This window comes from Sinocyclocheilus anshuiensis, unplaced genomic scaffold (genome assembly GCF_001515605.1).
Source record: "Sinocyclocheilus anshuiensis isolate Anshui unplaced genomic scaffold, SAMN03320099.WGS_v1.1 scaffold50, whole genome shotgun sequence".
Taxonomy (NCBI): Eukaryota; Metazoa; Chordata; class Actinopteri; order Cypriniformes; family Cyprinidae; genus Sinocyclocheilus; species Sinocyclocheilus anshuiensis.
Window position 1 is genome coordinate 3,135,712 of NW_015542382.1, and position 16,238 is coordinate 3,151,949.

At 37.6% G+C, this 16,238-nt stretch overlaps 1 protein-coding gene across 1 annotated transcript in view; it reads left to right on the plus strand.

The window, feature by feature from the left end:
- Window positions 1-691: 691 nt before the first annotated feature.
- The window catches only part of grin2ab (glutamate receptor, ionotropic, N-methyl D-aspartate 2A, b), an 81,774-nt gene continuing 66,227 nt past the window's right edge, over window positions 692-16,238 (plus strand). Inside the window, exons 1-3 of the mRNA XM_016491858.1 lie at window positions 692-935; window positions 1,496-1,680; window positions 5,039-5,434. Of these exons, the coding sequence (XP_016347344.1) occupies window positions 5,054-5,434 (381 nt within the window). The 5' untranslated portion in view covers window positions 692-935; window positions 1,496-1,680; window positions 5,039-5,053. The remainder of the gene's footprint in view (window positions 936-1,495; window positions 1,681-5,038; window positions 5,435-16,238) is intronic.

Genomic DNA, 16,238 nt, shown 5'->3' on the forward strand with positions numbered 1-16,238 from the left:
AAAATGACTTGCTTACTGAGGCGTCGTGTGATTGAGAATTTTCCACAGTTTTGACGCGCCCATCGTGCGAGGGGACTGTTAATGGTGCTCATTATCATTTGACTGTATTCATGTGTGTGATGGAGAGAGAGACAGAGAGAGAGAGAGAGAGACTCAATCTACCATCTACTCGATTCATGGAGTGTGCGTCTGAGAGCAATGGTCTGTAAAGTTGGATGGAAATACGAACGCGCCTCATAACCAAATGATTTCCTCAAATAGTTAAGCGATGAGACTAGTCTGTTTGCACTGACAGACAGCAAATCCGTATATGAAACGTATGTTTGTGTTAATTATGGGTGGCAAGGTAAGAGAATTGAGTTGAATTTGGCGCGGAGCGAGTGGGAGGCATTGGCAAGTACAGTCTCAATTCCGCGCTGATATGTTAAGGAGCGTACATGCACGCGACAGTTTGCCATGATGTCTCGAGTTCAGTCGATGGTGTCGCAGAGGAATCTCTATCCAAAATACACATCATCACCGTTATCGACGTTTTAACGACTGAATACAGCGCGTTGCTGTTGTTTTCTCCAAAAGGATGCGATATTGACGGAATCCCCCTCAGAGGCGGCACACGGACCTGTTCCACAAGCTCCACTGCGGAAAGCACTCGAGTATCAGAAAAAAATAACAAATATTAAGGTGAAAAAAAATCCATGTGGTCGTTGTATGTCGACTGAATCACTGAACGTTTTTTTTCCTTTTCCTTTTTCTGGTTAATCTCTGTAAGGAATGGACACGGTAAACACAAGGACACTGGTGGAATTACGCCGTTAAGAGCGCTGAACTTGACGGATTTGTTTATAAAGAAAGATCAAGGTTATACGATGAAGACTACTGAGGACGCGGTTTAATTTCCTGACTGGTGTATTGGAAATGTATAACGGGGATATTAGGTGAGTTGTTCTCTCTTTACTTTCAATAAAACATCAAAAAACGTATTATTTTGCCTTACCAAATGTGAGCTCGCTCTCTCATAGCCAACTGGGAGTCGTTGGAGCTTCCCGTTGACGAAATCGTTGGCTTATTTTGGTGACGGGAGAAATTACTTCAACCGCCTTGATGCGCAACACCTGCTGCGCGAGAGAGCGCCCTACATAGAGACAAACCCCGCGCGCGCGTGAGGGGAATACCACACCGGCCGTTATTTAAACACGCCGGGTCTCTCACACACGTACCTTTTAATCACTGACTTCACTCTCGAAGCTCACTGATAGGTGTTGCTTAAAACACGGTTATGTGGTGTTGTAGTCAGCCTCTGAGGTGACTTGGTTCTGTGCGGGGGAACCGTTACGCTTCCACGCAGATCAGTTTGCCCACTCGCGAAGCCTTTTGGTGTGGCTTTTCGCTCGTAGACTACTGAACACGAGCGATAAGTTATAGAAATACACTAAATAATGAGTTCTGTCATTTTTGTTACCCTGGTGTAAGGATTTTGGTTGACTTTTTTTTCCAGAACATTGAACACTTAAGCTCCTGTCAAGGTGGTTCGCCGAAGGTCTGGAAAAAAATGCGCCGAGAAACGCGCCTTCTCTGTGAGGAAATCTTCGTGGATAACATTCACAAGACGTCGGTCAGTTTCACAGATGGCACATTTCAACCACGGCGAGTCTTCTTCACTGACACCTCGTGACACGCAAGGTAAGATACGTTTTAAATATTGAACGTTTTAGTAATAGGTGTGAAGTGGCTGACAGGGAGATCCGTAAGGGGGCGCCGTTGTTTCGCGGGTTCGGTCTAAACGGGGAATGAGGGACTTGCAGATTTGGGTGCAGTCACGTTGTCCAAACACATTTTTGATGTTTTCCTCTTGCTTACAGGACCAGTCCTGAAATAGTCTTTCCTGCAACGGAGGATACAATTTTAGAAGCTGAAATATTTCAAAACCGCCCCCTCCCTTCCCACACATTCATGTATAGAGACACTTATACACGTCTTGATAAAATGACCTTAACTGAACACCCAGATATATACAGCAATGCATTCTTACATTTGCTATATTGGGCCAACTCTTGTGATGCCTTAGGCCAGGAACATAATTTAAGCAAATACGTGAACGCAGACATGAGCACTTGGCTAATGCACTGCCCTGTTGAATGTACTTAATGCGCTCTTGTGGTGGTACCAAACCTCAGGATTCAAGGGGGCAATGGAGTTACCTTCAAAATTTCTGGCAATTAAAATGAAATTTGCTATAATATGTACGGAGTTTAAATTTGCATAGCAAGATTTTCTTCAAACTGTTGCTTCACCATAACAGTATTGACCTGAAAGAGAAAACGGACTATGTAACAGTTTTCTACACATTTTGTAAACGGTCTGCATTTAAATACTTAGGTAGAATATGTTTTCGACCTTAAACAGAAGGAATATATGAGCGTACGTGTTGGTCAGAAAAAGAAATGGATGGGGGAGGAGGACCTAGTGCAGGTGCTTATTTTGAGAGTACTCGTAACTATTGACCCCTCCACCTTTCCACACAGTCAAACTCAGAAATCCACCCACAACCTCCCCATTCGCCTGCGAAGAGAAGTGATCTCAGCGGTGATATTCTCCTAACAGAGGAGCCGATCTGCACTTGGCACTTTATGGTGTGGTTTTGAATTATGAAATATGGGCTGTGACAGACCATCAAAACTGTGGTTGGTACTTCCAGGCATATACTCAAACCTCACTCGTACAAACACTCCTATTGGCAAGACGTTTTTGGCAGCATTGCTTAAATTGATGCGTAAAAATCCATGGGTCTGTTTTTGTAAGCGAAATGAACTGTCTCTATTTTGATCCTTGGCTGCTCTTCAGTTGTAGCAAGCTTAGGGTGAAAGTGATGTCTAATGTGACTGAAAACATTACACACTGTTTACTTGTAAAACGTCCAACAAATCTGACAGATGCACATGCAGAACGAGATGCAGAGTGATGCACTGCATTTGCAAACGCTAAGTGCTAGTCCGGGGTAGACTTAAGGGCATGGTTGCTTTGCTGGGGTAGCTCTGTGAGTATGCCAATTATGGATGTTAGCAAGTATACTAAATGAGAAAGTTACAGGGGTAACAGAGCACAACTGCCTGTCTCTGGAATCTCTAATGTGGTCATTGAGGCATGTACCACTTTTGGACCCTCACAAACTACCAGTGCAACCATTAAGAAAGCAATTAGGCAATTATGTGATTGGCACTAATTAGTATGCTTCACAATACAGATGAATGTTTAAGCTGACAGAAGCAAAACCCTCTTACTATCTGCTATAAGTGTTTGCCAACAATTGAAAACGCATCAATAAATTATTAGTTTGTCAAGTGTTAAACAACTCTTTGCTTCATTTATTCAAAAATGACATTGTAGGAGGAATTATATAATGCATCAGGCAGTAACGGTCATCCGTTTCTGCTCATGCATTGCTATATCAATGTTGTGATTTTAAAATTACTAATAAAAATCAGCATACTCATTTAATTGCTTGTGTGTGTGTGTATATATATATATATAAATAATACTAATATATATATATATTTATATATATATATTTATATATATTTATATATATATTTACTTTTTCTATTAAGCTGTGCATTCAAAAGCTTCTGCATTAAGCTTTGTCCTTTGTTGAGGACTGGTGATAAAAAATGGTAGTACTCATAGTAGCTGATGGCAGCACATTCTTATCACATCATTCATTGCTGAGCACCCCAAACAAACTCCCAAATTTCAAGCTGTGGAGACTGTAGGGTTTATTTCACTTTATTGATTTTTGTGTCATGATGAGTATTGATTTTCAATTACATGCCCTGGCACATACAGTATATTAAGAGACAAACTGACACGATTTCATGATGCTGCTGTATATATGCCCTGCTTGTGTGTTACCAATGACATTTTCAACCAGAGTTAAATAAGAAACAGGATATTTGACTGTACTAGGTAATATATTTTTGTTATAATTCTCAACATCATCAGAGTACTTTTTCATCTGTGGTTATTGGCTATGGCCCAAGGTAGTCGGTGAATGAAATGGAGGTGCAAATATGACTGATGACTAAACTCCAGGGATGAAGCAGGCGTATCCAGTGACATTTCTGAGAGTGAAAAGTTCAGAGTGAATTCGATCAATCTTGCTATCAAAGCATGTTTGATAGCAAAGTATCTCTACCTTGATAAAAGGAGCCAAATGAACAGGAAAAAATCTATATCTATTTTTTTTTTACCTTAAAAGAATATTGTCAGTTATTCACTCACTGTTTAGTCGTTCCAAATCTGTATGGTTTTTCTTTGTTAACATAGAAGGAGATTTATTTGAAGTACATTCACACTGCTGTTTTCCTTACAGTGAAAATGAATAGGGATAGGTGCCGATTGAGGTTTGGAGTGAACTATTCCTTTAAGCCATAAGTACAGTTTCCTTAATTCCAAAGTTGACTTCTACATTCAATCTCTTGAGATTGAACCATCTTTGAACCGCTGACATCAACGTACTTAAATTTAACCATGTGTAAGCTGTTCTTCACTCATGAAGTTATAATGCACTCCAGTTAGTGCATGGTTTCATCAATTATTACTATAATTTAAGAGACAGCCACACTAGCCATCTGGAATCATTTGAGCATCAAATTCCGCCTAGAATCGTTATAAGCAATTGAAGAGTCCTATCAATTAGACAGGCCATTTAAATGCAACCACGGTGACATATTGTAAGACAGTACATCAGAGTTAATTGCTAATAAGTGAACCACTGTTCCATTTAACTGTTTAGGCTAATTGAAAAGTATTGACTTGAAATGATTGAGTAGTTGAACAGAGTGCCATATCATCTTAACCTTTAAAAGCTTGTCTTCCGGATTCGCTTCCCAGTCCCCCTCCACTGAATCATAGCGTGCCAAGTAACAGGGCGAATGTGATTTATGGATGTGCGTTATCTGATTTTGGTCTATTGAGATCTGGTAAGCCTGATTGGTAAGACTGAGCGTGTTTTGCATCTTTTTAAAACTTCTCATCTTAACAGGGGCTGAAGCCAGGAATGATGGGAGCTGTAGTCTGCTTGATGGTCTTATGGGCTTTGCTGGGTTGGTCGCAGGCCGCAGAGAAGCCTCCATCCCTGAGTGTAGCTGTGATACTGGGCCAAACCCCCACTGTATCCGAATCAGCCCTGCGTCCGGCTCGTGGGATAGGTGTGCCTCTGGATGTGACTGTTCTCAGCGTCCAGGTGAACCAGACGGACCCAGGAAGCATGCTTACGCACCTGTGTGAGCTCATGTCCCGACAGAGGCTGCACGGGCTGGTCTATGGAGACGGCACGGACCAGGAAGCCGTGGCACAGATGCTGGACTTTGTTTCCTCTCAGACTTCCATGCCCATACTGGGAATCCATGGTGGCTCTGCCATGACAATGGCCGAAAAGGTAAGCATGCATTACCGCCTTGCTGACTCTATGTGCTTTATTTGTCCTCGACTTTGCATTTACAGCAACCACCACAGAATATTTCATCATATCTGGCATCAATCAGATGTTTTCCACCAAGGCCTAAACAGAAAGCTTGATTTCAAATATTCAATGCCATGTTTTGGATTGTCTAGCTGTGTGGCATTAAACGAGACACAATTCAGATACCTGACAGATTTTCTTTATCAGTCATGCCATCTGCATCAGATATAGCCTGACGGATTGCCAGTCTTCCTGTCACTGTCCCTCTGTCTGTCTATTTGTTTCTGCAAAGTTGGCAATGAGCTGTGTTTATAGCAAAATGGGTTGCAGTTGTGTAGGTGTGACAGAAACCTGTGGCCGGGGTAGTGACAGAGCTGCCTCAAAAGAGCCGAGAAAGTTTATGATTGCAAATGGATTCATTGATGCTGTCTTTATTTTACGTTAAACATCAATGATTTTTTTACATTTTTAATTCATTATCAAATGGATGCATTTGACTATTAGGCTATTACTACACAGTCTTCATCCACATAAACTGTAGAAACTTCTTGTAGACGACCATGTCATCCCATTGCATCATCTGGCTGAGTTCACTTCAAACTACCCTTCCAAATAGTGATTTGATAATTTTAGATGAACGCACAATCCCTTTTAACAGTGATGAAATACAATCACAAAGTAAGTGGATTGTGCTACTTTGTCAAAGCTCATGGTTAGAAACGTTTCTCACTTAAACCAGACAATGATTTTAATGTTTTAATTCTTATGTAATGTGCGTTTAGTTTTTATGTAATTAGTAGATTCTTTTTAAGTCTTGCTTTTAGTTTTTTGTTTTACTATCTGCTTATTCTCTCATTGTATGTATGACAAGTTATTTGTGATGGCAAGTGTATATATTGAAAGTTGCTTAGAATTCATAAGGTTCATATTTTTCATTATCTAATTTCCTTCGAGCGACATCCTCCAACTTCGTATTTGACACATTAGGCCCCGGTGCTGCGGTAGAGCTTGGAGGGTAATAAGTGAAGAGACTCTTCAGGAGGGAAGCGCTGCTTAGGGAGTCAAATGCTGGGGCTGATGTGAATGAAACTCAAACATTAAGAGGCCCCCTGCTTGCTGTCTCCCATAACACTTCTCATCCCTTCTTTTAATCATCTCCCAGAGTTCCTTTTGATACCGAGGCTGATACAGCCTTGGCTGTATTGGCTGTGCAATAACATGTCAAGCACAATGCATTTCCAAGTCTGAAATAAACAGAAATAGAGAGGCAGAAAATATCACAATTGCTGTCAGATCCTTTCACATTCAATAAGAAGTCAGTAAGATCTTTTTAATGTGTCTGTAGGAAAAGTGTCTTCCACTCACCAAGGCAGCATTTATTTGATTTAAAATACAGTAAAAACAGTAATATTTTGAGAATACTATTACAATTACAGTAACTGTTTTAATACATACATGGAAAATGTTTTAATACATATAATTTATCATATATAATTTATTCTTGTGATGGCAAAGCTGAATTTTTCAGTCTTCATTGTCACATTTGGTGCTCACAAAACATTTATTATCACAGTTGAGAATATGTAGTATTTTTTCCCAGTATTTTTGTAGAATTTTTTTTCAGTATTCCTTTATGAATAGAAAGTTCAAAAGAACAGCATTTCAGCATTTAGTTGAAATAGAAATCTTTTGTAAAATTATACATGTTTTTACTGTCACTTTTGATGTGTTTAATGTGTCTTTGCTGAAAAAAGTATACATTTATTAAAAAAAATCTGACCTCAGACTTTTAAAAGAGAAGTGTACATTGGCATGTATGAAGTTTTCCTTGCATAAAATAACAAAATACCAAGCCAAATGTATTTGCACACAAATGAAGTAAGTCTTTTCTCAGCGCTTTATTAAATATTTATATTAGGGCTGCACGATAAATCGCATGCGATATTTAATGCGCATCTTGTCAGAAAGCCGGTTCTGTAATCAGCGGTAAATCTCCATCACCTGCGTGCTTTCACATTGAGCAGCATTAACTACACAGAACCGTTGTTCACCGACGAGCTGCGCAAAAAAGCGCGCGAATATGAACGTGGTTTTGCGCAGCTTGCCTGTGAACAAAGGCTCTGTGTAGTTAATGCTGCTCAATGTGAAAGCACGCAGGTGATGGAGATTTACCGCTGATTACAGAACCGGCTTTACTCATAAGATGCGCGTTAAATATCGCATGCGATTTATTGTGCAGCCCTAATTTATATAAATAACCTCTGACCGTTACATCAAGGTCGGCTTGTGATGTTTCTGGTCTCAGTCTTTCTGATTAGACTGAACAGAATAAAACCGCTTCATTTTCAAATTAGGTAAATGAGTTAATGGTGTTAATGAATTTAGTGTTTAGACATATTTAGTTGATTTAGCACTATAGAACATTTGGCATCCTAAATGTAACTTTTGCATACATGATGCTATTTAATATTTGAAATGTGACTTTTGTATACATGATGCTATTAGCACAGGACTGATTTTCTACACAACATGTTTATCTTGCCAAGTTTTTCTTTTTAAATCACAAATTGTATGAAAATTAAGTAAAGAGTATGATTTTACTATACTGTCAGTATTGAAGTATTGCACGAGTGGATTTTGTTAAAAACTGTGGCTGCATAGTATACTGGCTGCATACTGCATGTACGTTTACATGCATTTGTAGGTAGACCCGTCTCAATTATCGATTATCTGTTGATCTCTAAGTGCAGCACCTATTATATTAATCATCCTTTTCCCCTATGAAACACAAAAGAAGAGATTTAAACAAGTAGGAGTTAGACCGAACCATGTAAAGATTTTTCAAAACGTGTCCTTTTGTGATCCATGGAAAAAACTACAACTTTTAAGTTTGGAGTGACTTAATAATGCCATAATTTTAGGTTTTGTGTGAAGTATTGCTTTAGAATGTTTCAGAATGGCCTTTATCTCTATAGTATTATACATCCTTTCTCTCTTGTACCACCACTGTGTCTCTTGGCCTGCTTTGATCAAGTTCAACTGCATGTCTTTTTGCGGTGTACTCTGGGGGGAGCGTGAGTGTGTTTTGAGAGTGTGTATCTGAGGGTCCTGGAGGATGCTTTGCTTCACTGTAAACCCAGATTTTCCTCTATGTTATTAAAAATGAAGGCGCCGGGGCGCATCTTTTTATCCATGTTTCCACCTCTGATATGGGAAAGAAAGGGCAGGGAGCACTAACGCACACTGAGGGGGCAGGACTGAATATTCGATGAGCTGCTTTATGTGGTTTGCATGTTCAGTTTCTGGAATGAGGTCTGGGCATATGTGTTTAGGGTCTATATGACGGAGCAGAGAGCGAAAGAAAACTGGAGGAAAAGAAGGAAAGAGAGCCAGGTCTGAAGAGTTAAACACTAAAGCTGTTTTCTGCCCCATTGAAGCTGCTTTTATCCCATTTGTATTAGAGAGGTGCATTATGGGAGAAAAGAACAAAATAGAGGGGCTGACATAAATTAAATATGTAACATACACTTACAGGCGGACGTGTACAGACACACACAGTCCTTTTCTTTTTCGCTTATCCATCTCCCACACACTCTCAAATTTTCTTGTTATTAATTTAACAATAGACTGAGGTTGCACTGGCACATTAGATCATATGATGTCATCAGCAGTGCCAAACAAGTGCCTGTAAAAAAACACCGTAACGCACAGAAAACCCACTCGAAGGGTAAAAGCCACCACGTCTCTAACAAGCTTATAAGACACTTTGCTGATGTCACCGTGACATTAGTTTGATGATGTCAGCCACAATAAAACTCACTTCACTGGATCGGTTAATGCTACTTAGTTTTATGTTGTAGCATAAAAAAAAAATATTTGAAATAAAATGTAATAATAAAGAAAAAAGAGAAAAAATGTTTTTTAAAAAGCATCTTTATAATTGAAAAAGTGTAGTTTTAGCACAAACATTCTGCAGGTCCTATTAGGTAATTTTTCAGTTAATACTTTTTCAAATCATGATGTATACTACATTTCAAAGGTTTGGGGCCAGTGAGATTTTTTTTAAAGTGCCCCTATTATGCCATTTTTAAGGTTCCTAATATTGTTTTGGGAGTCTCCTACAATAGGTGTACATGCATGCAAGGTCAAACAATGCTTTCGTTTTGGGTATAGTTGTGCGCAACTGGCTAACGTAGAACATAGATGGGCATTATGCAAATGTGTTACCCAGTGTAGCCGTCACGGAAGTGGGATTCGAAATACTAATGACTCTATTATGCTGTTTAGAGTTGATTCTTTCTTTTGGGAGACAATAACTTTATTTATCATGCACTTTCGGCTTTACATCTTGCAGATCATTTGCATTCACATACAGTTACATTACACACTGCATGAAAGGCAATATTCAAAATGGCCGTTATGCATTTTTACAAGTCTTTTTCTTTCAGTTTTGATCAGTTTAACACATTTATAAATTTCACATTTATATATTTAGTATATAGTCGTGTACTAAAATATTTATAGCACGAAAATAGAGTTCGGATGTTTTTGTGTCATTTAAGATGTCAGTTATTATTTAGCTTAGAACAGCATTCTGTCATTTTGAAATACTGTGCCAGCACTTGTTTACACTTTACCTGTGTTCCTACATTCCCAAATGCCCCCAAGGAGGGATCACTACAGCTTAAGTGAAAGTCCTGTATAAGCCAAAATAAACTTGTCCTTCATTATTTTGTGTGATGTATCGCTGCACTTCAAGCAGACAACGAAATAAAGTTACAATGGCGGACCTAAGCTGGAATGTAATTTAAGATGCTTTACAAGACTCCGGAATGGTACACCGTGGACAAACGATCTGCCATCGCTCAATACTGTATGATAAATCCTTCTCTCTCCTAACAGTAGCGCCTTGATGGCCACCTACTTCTTTTGGGCTGTGCCACAGTGACTCACTGCAGTTCTTAGATGCTGTTATAGATGGATTTGGCTTACAAAGATATGAAATTAGAAATTAATTTACTTTCAGTTACTGTCATTAGGAGACTGGATAACAAATCTCTAGCCAAGTCAGTGTCACTTCAAGTCAGGTTACAGGGAAGCTCCCATACTGTATGTGGAGCTTTGAAGTATAGGATCAGATGGAGCTTTACAGGTCTTTTTTTTTGTTTTTTTTTTGTAGAAGATAAAGCTTTCAGACCTTTGTCAAGTTTCAGTCTGTCCCCTCTTCTTTTAATCTCAGAAATCCCTCTATATGTGAACCTTCCTTCTCCCCATTTCTCTCTCATTCCCGTTCTTTTATTTTCTTTCTCTATCATTCTTCCTTCAGGGTTTATCAGAAGAGAGGTTCTACACAAAGGATCCCTCTCCCTGGCAGACCACCAACATGTCTCTCTCTCGTCCTCACTTATTTTCTTTCTTCCTATTCCTCTCGTCACTTCTTTCTCGCGGGTTGTAAAGGACAATCGACTAACATGGAGATTGGTGGCTACATTCAGGACCGAATGAGGTCATTTTCCCTCTTAGCGCTGCCTTCACTGGAAATGACAGTCTATTTGGGAGAGGAATGGGCAGAACAACTCGAAAAACCTTTGAAAGCAGCTTTTAAGGGCTAAGTTTAGATTCCCTGTTCCGCAGCCTTCTGCGTTTTGTGCGACACTAACTTTATGAATATTGTATAGTGAAGTTTACACTCATTTAGAGTGAAACGTTAACCTAATAATTCCTGCTGTTTTTCAGATTTGTCTTGGGCCAGAGGCTTTTCCTTGTGTGTGAGGGTGAGAGACTGAATTATAAAGACAGGCAATGTGAGTTCGAGAGATTGTTAATATGTTGAATCTGATCTTTTTTTATATGCATCAGGCAGCTTGAGTTGCTTTTCAAAACAATAAGTCGCTGCTATATAAACTACCATTCAGAAGTTTGGGATCAATGTATTTTTTTGTTTTGGAAAAAATGAATACTTTTCATCAAGGATGCATTAAACTAATCAACAGTGTCATAAGGCATTCATAATGTTACAGAAGATTTATATTCTAAATAAACGCTGTTCTTTTGAATTTTGAATTTGAATTTTCTTTAAAGAATCTTGAAAAAATGAATCATTTCCAAAAAAAATATGTTTTTGACATTAATAATAAAGAATGTTAAAACAAAGAAAAGAAATAAGAAGATAATGTTTTCTGAGCAGCAAATCAGCATATTAGAGTGATTTCTGAAGGATCATGTGACAAAGACTGGAGTAATGATGATCAGGAATAAATTACATTTTAAAATATATTAAAAGAGAAAATGATTATATTAATTGATCAGATTTCACGATTTGACTTTTTACTGTATTTTTAAACAAATAAATGCAGCCTTGGTGAGAATAAGAGACTTCTTTCAAAAACGATAGATAGATAGATAGATAGATAGATAGATAGATAGATGTCAGCATGCACCAGGGCACAGCTAAATATTATTTTTAATGTTTGATATTTCACATTGAAATGACATAAATACTAATCTAGAGGCTGTGCCTTTATTTATTTCAGGTGCTGTTTCATAGAGCATGTCCATGTTTGGTCATAATGGTCTAGCAGTCATCGCATGATCAAAGACTGCCTGGCGTAGGATTAGATGCAGAAATGTGTAGCTGTTCAAAGCGCTGGGCCACGGTAGCTGTGTGTGGGACTGATCACCCCTTATGATTCACTTCCATACTCTGTCTGTTCAGGCAGGATCGCATTTCTCACTTTTCTGTTATCAAACTGTGTCAGTACATGTACATTCTCCAGATCTTTTTATTTTTTTTTTAAATCAGGTTGAGAAATAAAGGAAATGGTGAGATCCTACACTATTAAAATGAAAGGTTCCAGTTAAATCCATTTACTGTTTCTCTTATGCTCACCAAGGCTGCATTTGTTTGATCAAATAGAGTAAAAACTGTAATATTGTGAAGTATTATTACAATTTTAAATAAGTGGTGGTTGAGGAGAGACCCCCCCACATGATTGTAAAGCGCTTTGGGTGTACAACAATACACAGTAAAGCGCTATATAAATGCATCATTCATTCATTCATTCAAGTGATTTCAGTGTATTTTAAAATGTAATTTATTCCTGTGACGCAAAGCTGAATTTTAATTATCATTACTCCAGTCTTCAGTGTCACATGATCCTTCAGAAATTATTCTAATATGCTGATTTGGTGCACAAAAAACATTTCTTATAATTACTAGGGCTGGATAAAAAATATCGATATCTTGATATTAATCGATTCTCATTTTTACGGAGCGATATCGATTCTTAAATCCCAATAATCGATTAGTCTAGCCTGTTTTCAGTTAATGGATGGAACATTGAAGGGCACCTCCCATCCAATATATCGCAATAAGCATTGTGCTTTGGTACTTTTAATATGAAACAGTCTCAGATTTTAAATTCTGTCCATTGTATTGCAGTATTCAAACAATAAATGCCGTTTTGGCGCTGTTTAATGTGGAGTAACAGATCGCTGTAGCGCCTCAGTTCAACAGAGGCGGCAGCGCGAGGTGCACGTGAACTGATCATCTCCTCCACATTAATAACAGTTTCAGCACAAAATAATCATGACTAAACATCTGAAGGTAAGTAAAAAAAAAAAAGAGTACAACTTTACAATCCATATCCTGTCTCAAGTAATCGCTCAATCAGTGTTTCAGCTGCGCAAAGACGTCAATTTAACGTCTTCTAAACAATATGTCACGTAACGTCACATTTACCTCAGAAAAACATATTCGGTGACCATAAACTCATTAATCAGATAGAAAAATAAACTGTAGAGAGGGGCATTTTGCTAAATATATGCACCATATAACATATTCATTATAAATGTAACTGTTCTTCAATGTTTAATTTGTTTGAATAAATCCAGCAAGTTTTTATGACAGCCACCATTGTTTATATTTAAAAAAAAAAAAAACGAACTGAAGTAGAAATATTATGTAATTGTAACTTTATTATTTTTAAACTTTCTTAAGTGTAATTTGAACCAAATAGGCCGTTTTAACCTTCAATATTATAGTAATGTAGTACCAACTGACTCTCATGTATATTTTAGTTGAGATTTTTTTCCTTAAGAAAATTTTGCATGTACTGTACCTGATATATATCCAAAATAATCGATATTGAATCGAATCGAATTGAATTGTGAATCGAATCGCAAGCTTGTGAATGAGAATCGAATCAAATCGAATTGTGAAATTTGTGTCAAAACCCAGCCCTAATAATTACCGCGTTTGAAAATGTTTGCATTGCTTAATATTTTTGTGGAAACTCTGATACATTTTTTTTTTTTACACAGTGTGTAGGACTTTTATTCTGACAGTGCTGAGAATGCCAGTGCTTGAGTGCCATTCTTTGGAATGTCATTCCATTTTTTTCCATTTTAATTTTTCTGGATTACGTTTTTTTCCATTTTAATTTTTATAGACTCTTTCTTTGATGGTTAAATAAAATTGTATTAATCAAAAAGCATTTCTAATTAATTGAAATCATGAAACTTGCGATATTAAACAGCAATTTATTAAACGTTTAACAAAAATAAATTTTTAAGGCCCTATGAAATTGAATTTTTTCTCAAATTCAGTTTTATCTTTACCAAATTCTGTTTTACATTAATTTTCTGGATTCTATTTTAATGGTGTCTTTAAATAGCCTATTAATAATCAAAAGCATCTCTAATTCATTGATTTTATTAAAAAAATATATTATTTTATTTATTTCTGTTTTTCCCCAGAAGGACTGTTGTGTATTTAAATTTTTCTGCTAAATAAATTCTGGTAAATATTTTTCTGGTAAATATTTCCTACTATAAAAAATAATGTTTTAATAATAATTTTATTAGTAGTAATAGTACTGTCATTACTTAAAGAAATCGTGACAAAATATTACTTAAAGTTAAACCAGCCTTTTATTTTGACGGGTTGCTGGGAAGACCTTTAAGTTTCTCTGTTTATGATATGACAATAGTTTTTCTCAGAGCAGTTCTAGAGAGTATGTTAATGTGTTCATGTACTCGTATATTGAGCAGGCAGACACTGAAAACACCTTGAGCATCACGCGCGCAACGCTGCATTCGAATTGTAGGTGTGCGTCAGGCAGCCTTATCAGTGGCGCACGAGATGCGATGACGATGTAAGTGTCGTTGCATTATAATGTTTTTGTTAGCCTATCCAGTTGAAGCCACTAGATGTGGCGCTGCTGCGTTGTTCATTAAAAATATTGCGGAAAAGGAGAACATCAATGCGGAGAAGATCTTGTTTACATCAAAACTGAAACCAAGTCGTTCACACAGAACACATATTTCGCGCATTTTCTAGAGGGACATCTATTACCGTTGCACTCGCATCTCGCACAAAGGAGCCGCATGTTTAGAAAGCCATGTAAAATTAATGCAAGTTTGACTTTGAAAAAAACATATATTGAGACTTTATGGCGGTTTTTTTCCCCATCCCACTGCATCTCATGTTGTTAAATGAAAAATGTACTCTGTGTGATTTGGCTTTCCACCCTTTGTATTAAACTATGCATACATGCATGATGCTGTTTTGTTTATAGTCGTTTAAGCAACTTAATTATAATTGGTTTATAAACATTATGCACTTTTTTTTCGCCTTTTCTTTACCCTAACTGAAATTATGCATTTTAAATTCGAATATAATTTGAATTTTGATCATTTTTAAGTACAAAATTCGAATGTAGTTTTTCAGCCATTTTGACAGCCCTAGTAGAGAGCTGACAGGAAAGCATTGGGTGGAGAGAGAGGGGGGCGGGATCGGCAAAGGACCTCGAGACTGCAAAGTAACTCGAGCGCAGTTGCGCTGTATGTCGGCACACTAACCTGGCGCACTAAGGCGCTGACTGCAGGAATCATATTTAAATTATATTTTTGCTGTGTAATATTCTCAGCCACTAGTCCATATTGTGTTTTGATTTAAGTGTATTGACCTACTTTTGATGTATCCATCCAAAATTGGCAAATTCCGTGACATTCTGCATTCTACAGTAAACATGGCTTAAAGTTCTCCGGCACCGTGCCGCATCTCCGGAGTGCAGCGTTTGGCTGCGGAAAAAAATAATCCTACATTTAAAAAAAAACTTGTTGATATCACTTTCGAGTCCCCGAGTTCGCCTACCAATGGTATGAGAGGAGTACAGCTTTCATTCTCAAACAAACTAACATTACTAGCCAATCAGAAGTTTTTGCTCTTATAAACATGAGACGTGCATAATAGAATCCAATTACAGAGTCGCAGCCCTGATGAATGGAGAAGCGTGACACGTTAAAAAAAGCTGCGCAATGGTCAATGGGCGCAATGGTCAAAGATGTCCATCTAGCGCATATTTAGATTTACATATTTAAAAACTAATTAAAAAGCAGCGGAGCTTTGTAAACAGCTCAGAGTAATCATGTCATCTCCATAAGAACGATATGATTGCCAGAACAAATTTACCGGGATTTTTGAAAAGGTCCTGTTCACACATTTCCTTTGCATATGCTGTGAATTTGAATTGCTTAACGTTCATCTGTGAAAACAGTGTTCATTATCTCACTAGATTTGTAACGTAAATCATTTATAAACCTTTGCCAACCCGGGAGAATACATCAACCTGCCATTTATTGTACATCGCGATTTCAAAAAAAGTTTCTGAGTTTGCATGTGGCCAAATATTAAAATTTGATGGATTTAAAGGGGTCATATGATGCAATTTAAATTTTTCCTTTCTCTTTGGAGTGTTACAAGCTCTTGGTGCATAAA